At 31.3% G+C, this 7,046-nt stretch overlaps 1 protein-coding gene across 1 annotated transcript; it reads right to left on the reverse strand.

The window, feature by feature from the left end:
- Positions 1-223: 223 nt before the first annotated feature.
- Positions 224-4,660, reverse strand: LOC100819958 (chromosome partition protein Smc). The gene is made up of 12 exons (XM_026124549.2): positions 4,581-4,660; positions 4,457-4,501; positions 4,261-4,359; positions 4,054-4,164; positions 3,138-3,312; positions 2,968-3,024; positions 2,689-2,825; positions 2,529-2,588; positions 2,362-2,439; positions 1,848-1,921; positions 1,506-1,575; positions 224-530 (listed from the first exon to the last, which is right to left on the reverse strand). Exons 1-11 carry the CDS (start codon positions 4,650-4,652, stop codon positions 1,527-1,529), a joined length of 957 nt encoding a protein of 318 aa, XP_025980334.2. The 5' UTR covers positions 4,653-4,660; the 3' UTR covers positions 224-530; positions 1,506-1,526.
- Positions 4,661-7,046: the final 2,386 nt, after the last annotated feature.

Below are 7,046 nucleotides of genomic sequence, written 5' to 3' on the forward strand. Positions count from 1 at the left end.
ATCAAAATTCAAGATCTAATAAATTGAATAATTGGAGATTGCTCTTCAATTTAACAATCATGAGAAAAATAAAAATAAAAATTGAGAATCAAACCATGCTTTCAAGTGTCATTATATGTACATTCTCAACCTTCCTCCCCACTTGAGCCTAATATCCAACTTAATCAAAATAGGATGTCTTTTTGCTGTTTAAAAAAATCAAAATAGGATCTGAGTAAACAAATATTCACCAGGTAAATAAATTATTTGCATTGTTGAACACCAACACTTGTTGCATAATTATCCCAAACACTAAAGAATATGATCAGACATTAGCGGAAGGGGTTCAAAAACAGTTTGAACTTTGAAGTGCTCAAAAACTTAAATTATTTATGAGCACATCTTTCAATTTTCTATTAATTTACACATCTTGTACAAGCAGAAAGAAACTCATACCAGTCTGCCTGTTATCAAAGACGCAGATGGATGTGTAGTGAATCCTTCTGTTGATCATTTTGGTCTCAATCCATCGTCAGCCCAAAACATTTCCACTACACAATAAAACAAATGCATACCACACTTGCCTTCAAAATAGTGATTGTGCTCAATGACTGAAATAAATTACTGATGAATAACAAGCATGAAATAAACTAAAGCATCATTTCAAAACATCAGATGTCCACAGCCAATTTAGAAGAAACAGGGAGGAGGGTGATTAGATCAAGCAGAAAACGGAAAAATACTTCAAACCTGTGAAAGTTTGTGCCTATAGATTTTAATATCTAACGTCGGATATTGCCCATGCATAATAAAGTCGCTAATTACCTTTCTAACCTCATGTGAAGGTTCTATTTCAATGGTCTTCTAATCACTGTGTCATTGAACTTTTTCTATTTCTTTCCTTTCTTCCGTTACAAGATCTATGGATTATAGTCACAGTATTGATTACCCAGTCTCAAACTCACTCAAGAAGACTCAAGGGGGAATCTTTTGCACTAGTTTGCCAGCAGCTTCGTCTTTTATTCATTTATTTATAATGGCTTCTCTTAGATTGTTTTGATAATTCTACATTGGCTACATGTCTTCAGCACATGGATGATGTTCATTTTATATATTTTGGTTTTCGAATTAACTCAAAGAAACTGAACTCTCTTTGCAACAATAAGCTATGAGTTGCTCTCTTTATTTTTGAAATGTTGAAGAATACACAACAAATCTTAAACAAAGAGCTAAACTAAGAATTTTTCATTCTCAAGTTCGTTTGTGAAAACAGCAATTTGGTGCTTCTTTGGCTATTTGTGGACCAGGTTAATCAACCAATTCCTCACAATAAAGTCTAAGATGAAAGTATAAAAAAAATTCTTCTTCAAGAAAAATGTGTTCTTTATTGACTGCCATGGTTCAAAGTTACTCTTCCTCATGTCAAAAACAAATGAAGCTATAAACAATATGGATTGTTGTGAATATAGTCAGTTTCAATCAATATGACTACAGTGTTTACAAACAAATTGAAAGACTGAACAAACCTGAGTCTTTTAAGAGAGCAATCAAGTAGGTTCCTGAGCCTTCTCTTCGTTGTTTTGAACATCTTCCATCCTAGGTAAGTGATGTTTTTATTTTAATGAGAATGAAATAATTCAACTATTCAACTGCAAGGCTAGAAATGAAGGAAAGCCCAATATCTTCTCTTCATTGATTATCAGGTACGATTCACGTGCTTACTAAAATGGACAATGACCAACAATGAACCAGCTGTCTAGGAAAGACATGTCTAACTCCAAGAGAGTTTTTTTTCTGTATTAAGCCTATAAATTCAGACAGTAATTTCTAAAAATTAACAGATGTACCATTAAATAAATTAACCTTACCCGTTACCTACAATGTCCATATCCGTTATAATTGCTTCTTTATGTTGCAAAATTGATGAGAATAACCTTTTGTCCTGGAATAAAAATAAGCATCATAGATTGGATTGCGCTGATATAATCATATAAACATAAATAAAATAGAATATGCTCCTTGGATGGTGTTTAGAAACAGTGGAATAAGAATTATTTGTGAAACTGACTATACAGACAGTCCTAAGTTATGACTTATGAAGCAGATGAAGAATTTTACAACTATTCATTGAAATAGAAACACGCATACTTGTGTAGTTGTGTCTTTCTTCAACAAAGTGCAAGGTGGAAAAATGTGCTTCCAGAGTTCCAGTGCCAGGAAAATTGTTTTTTTATTGTCCTCATATACATTTAAAATTACAATACTCCATATAGATAATTTAAAAAAGTGGACTAAATACACACATTAGATTTAAGACTTTAAGTCAGAAATTGTGTTGAAAAATCAAGTCCTTCTTCCTAGAAAATGATGGATTCGATTTACCTCTTCATTCATATTTGTTACAGTATCCTGAATCCTCTGTAAGACAAGTCTTAAGCTTCCAACTTCATAATGTAAAACCTTTGGATTATTTTAAAAAAAAATGATTAGAAATCGTAAGGACTTTCAATCAGAAGTCATAAATATAATAAAGAAATTAAATATTAAACCTCTTTGTCTGAAATTAAATTATGTATCTCCGCATCCTTTGCAGATAAAGTTTTCTGAATGTGAGACTGGTTAAGAAAATATTAAAAAAGAACCCATAGATGAAAGTGCAAATAAAATTTTGGTGTTTGACAGATAAATATTCAATGCAGGTATGGATATATCTTCCATTTGAGCTTGGTTATGGTTGCAAACTTTTGCCACATCCAGCTTTGCTTCAAGTTCTGAGATGATTCTATCCTTTCTTCTTAATTCAGACTCATTGTTTTCCAGTTTATTTCTTAGATCAGAGATATTTTCTGTAACAAAAAGGAAGGATTTTTCAGTTGAAAAAACTTAGATGGTATGCAACACAGCACATATATACAGCTATTATTTATATCATACTAAGTATTACCATGTTTTAAAATGAAGGACAGGTTAACAGGATTTCTAAATTACCAACAAATTCTTTTTCAAATGCAGAGACCCAATCCATTTTGTTTCTCAAGCCGGCCACTGAATAAAGGAAATAAAAAAATAATTGAATCAGCACTTAAATTTCTATTGTTTGTATGGATATCCACAAATGAGCACACTTTAGAGACAGTACTAGTTAGGAAACTACTTACCAACTTCCTCTCTATCATTGACAACGTTCTGGACTTTATCCACAATTTGCTTGATAGAAAACGCCTCCTTCTCTATTGAATCAAACAATGCTACATAAGAGCTTATTTTCTCTGAAAGGACACTGAGCATCCTATCTTTGGCTTCAATTGAACGTTTCATTTGAGAAGTAGATTCCTGTATAACCCATTATTCAAACCCAAGTAAACAATCAATCGCAGTCCATAATTAGGAGAGTTCCAAGTTCCAACATTTATTAGTTCCCCCATAAAGTAGGAAGGGGCCTTCATTGTGATGGTGGTATTTCAGTCATGCCAAACACGCGGATTGGATTAGGAACAACGAACAAGTAATAGCTATAGTAGGAGACCCACAGAATTGACAATGAAATACAAGGCCCAAAGTAACATATAATTTCCTTGCAAGCTAACCAAGTGTATTTGTGTGTTTTTCTTTTTGAGGGATCGGACTGTCAGGTTAAACATATTAAATGAACCAAATTTGATTGCAAAGTTACCTGACAAATGCCCCAAAACTAAACTCACCAATTTCAGTAATGCTCAAATTCAGTTACACTTTGTTTGTTTACCAAATGGATCAATAAAAGGTTATTAAAAAAACTGCGCAGGTGGGAGGGGAGCTCTCTTCCCTTCATCATTTAGAAATTCAGCATTGAATAATTCTAAATTCTCCTGCAACATCTTCATACTAATTCTCCTACTAATTACATAAAGAAAGCATTGATTTTTTATTTTTATTTTATGTTTGCATGACATTTTATGCATTAGTAGGAAAATGTTGTGGGAAGATATTGCAATACTCACTAGTATTATCTTTTTTCCCTTAACTTACAAGTTACCACGGTTTATGCAGTAACATAAATATCAGATAATAAAAGCGCCAATCACACACAAAAACCTCGTAAGCATTCACAAAGTTTTCCCTAGACTGAAGTAAATTATTCAGCGTTCCCTTCAACTCTTTCTGCTTGTTCTCAAGCAGCACATTATCGTTCTCAAGATAAATCACCTGCATTACAATGTACAAACACAAATACATTAATTTCCACTTTTTGACGTAGAAATTTTTTTTCAACAATTGCACAAACATTAAATTCCCCAAAACCTTTCTCTCCAGTTTCTGGCGCTCCTCTTTAACAGAAGCCAACTCGTCCAGCAATTCCTGTATCTTTCTGCCGCACTCCTCCTCGTTCCGCTTCAGCTTCTGCTCTCGAACGAGGCAAACCGAATCAACATGGAAATATTCGAAGCGCTACGCTACGCGATGAAGAAACTTGACCTAATTGAAGGGAATCGGAAACCTGGATTAGAAGGTGGAGCTGCTCGGTGGCGGAGCGTTCCCTGTCCTGAAAGTGTGAGAGGGTTAGTTGAAGAGAAAACAGCCGCGGCGAATTGGCGATTGGTTTCGGAGACGGTGATCGTTACCCTGAGATCTCGAGCTTCGGCGACGAGGGCTTGTAGTTGGAGCTTCAGCTTCGAAAGCTTGAGCAATTCCATCGCTGTTTTTCTTCGTTGCATTTCAAATTCTCCCGCGTTTTATAGCCTGGGTCTCCTTGCGAAACGACGCCGTCTAGGTGCAGTTGGTGTTGAGTATTTTTTTTGGGTTAAAATTTTATTAACACACACACACACACATATATATATATATATATATATATATATATATATATATATATAAAACCTTTTAAACCGATGCGTTGTAATTGTATATTTACATTCTGCTAGAAATAATAAAAGGGTTCTTTTCGTAAGAATTTAGGTGAGTTGGTTAAAAAAAAAAATATACCGATTAACAACAAGATATGAACTTGTGCTTATGTAGAATATATAAATTTAATTCATATCAATTAGATTAATCTTTGTTATCATAAAAGTAAAAAAAAAAGTTACATACAAATAAATAGGATAATTCTTATCTATTTATCTTTTTCTCATAAAAGAATATGGATCATTGATGTCTCTTTTGTTTTTTTGTTTTTTTGGATCATATTTATTTCGAGATGAAATATGAACGTAAAGTACATAATAAGTTATATATATATAGACTTCATAGGATAAGGTCTATTACATTAAAGATATGACAATTATTATTATGAAAATTTGGAGGACTTAAAACTGTTATTATTATTACAAAATTTTGGTGACTAAAATCGTACAATTATAAAATTTAAGCACTAAATTGTTTAATAATAAAATTTGATGGAATAAAATTACACATGTTAAATAAAAAAATTATATAAGCATGTCAAGTGTCAACTTAATTATTATATCAACAAGACATTATATTGACATTATCATATAACTATTATGTCTATAAAAATTTTAAGATAAAAGACTAAAATAATTGACACAAATGGAACATGAGTACTAAAGTTATGCATTTATGATACATTGAGAAACTTAATTAACTCAATTGAAATTTAAAAGACTAAAATCACATAATTACAATATTTACAAAAATTAAAAGTGCAATTAATTATATTCCTTAAGCAAAAATTAAGTTAAACATACCATTTTTCCTTCTCTTCTAATCTTCTTCTCGTAAATAAGTTTTTTTTTTTTATTTGCATTATTAAATTACATTTACATGAAAAAACTAAAATTGCAATTACCTTTTTTTTTATTTACAATATATTTTCCTTATTCATGTTTTTTTTATTTCTAACTATTGTTTAATTTATTTTTCAATCTAACCAACACAACTATAAAGAGATTATTTTTTCTTTCTTAATTCTATTAATCCAAACAACACACATTTTTATTTCATTCTTTTTAATTCGTTCATCTCAATCTATTTCCTTTATGTTTTACATTGTTAGGTCTGGATGACCATACATCTTATTCACCTTAAATTTTGATGTAATATAATAAGTATAAATTATTGATATTTTAATGAGTTTTGAGAAGTGAATAGGATTACTATGTTAAAGGAATTTGTAACATTAAATATCGTCCACATCTATAAAGAGTATGTTTTGTTTTAACCTAGCGTCCAACACGCTATATTCAATAAGTATCCACTCTTGTACATATCAGTGTAACACACTGTTATAAGGTAAACTTGTGTGTCCAGTCTTAAAGACTAAGTATCATGGAAAAGGGAAGTGCACATGTACTATTTTATTCAAATTTTATTTGTCTCTCTTACATTTGAATAACTAAACGTTTGAATTTAAGAAAATGATAGTATAGAAGATAATAAAAGGCATATGTGAAATATTTCCTTGAAGGTCACTTTTAGAGCAGACAAAAAGCACATGACGTTGTCTATACTTTATATAAAATCTTCGCCAATCAAAACTTGACACATCGCCTCATTCCTTCATGTGAGACAATGGTCCTTTCAAGATAATGACATAGATCCCATAACAAATACGTCACTAAAGTCTATAAAAGAATGTCTCTCTCAATGAAACAACTAATAAAAAACGAGAAAAAGATAGAACAAGAGCAAAAGAAAAATACTTGAAGCGAACCTCTTCTAAAAACACGACGATATATATTGTTTATCCTTTGCGAAACAAAGTAATTTTGTATTTGTGCTTAATTGTATATTCACTTTTTGAGTGTTAAAAATACTTGTATTCATTCAAACATTTGTTTGTAAAAGTCATGAGTCACTTAATGTTAAAAAATATTTAGGTTCTTAGATTTAGGAAAAGTCTAAGAAGATGCCAGAAGTGGTGTTAATAATACTTGTAAAACTAGAAGTGACGGGTTAGAATACTTGTTTTGTAATCAATTTTTGATTAGTAAAACCCTTTACCAGCAAGTAAAGAAGAATTAGATGTAACTCAGGTTGAACTAACCAGTATAAACCAAATGTTTATACTTCTCTCCATAATAGGTTTATCGAGTATTCTTATTATATCTTTCATCATTACTTCACAC

This window comes from Glycine max, chromosome 2 (genome assembly GCF_000004515.6).
Source record: "Glycine max cultivar Williams 82 chromosome 2, Glycine_max_v4.0, whole genome shotgun sequence".
Taxonomy (NCBI): Eukaryota; Viridiplantae; Streptophyta; class Magnoliopsida; order Fabales; family Fabaceae; genus Glycine; species Glycine max.

What these genes read in the sequence shown, in the direction of transcription:
- LOC100819958 (XM_026124549.2), bottom strand. Translation starts at nt 4,652, where the DNA reads ATGGAATTGCTCAAGCTTTCGAAGCTGAAGCTCCAACTACAAGCCCTC. An exon ending in ATTTGAAAAAGAATTTGTTG is followed by an intron (nt 2,826 to 2,967) that starts GTAATTTAGAAA and finishes TTTTTGTTACAG; the next exon opens with AAAATATCTCTGATCTAAGA. An exon ending in ATTTAATTTCAGACAAAGAG is followed by an intron (nt 2,440 to 2,528) that starts GTTTAATATTTA and finishes AATAATCCAAAG; the next exon opens with GTTTTACATTATGAAGTTGG.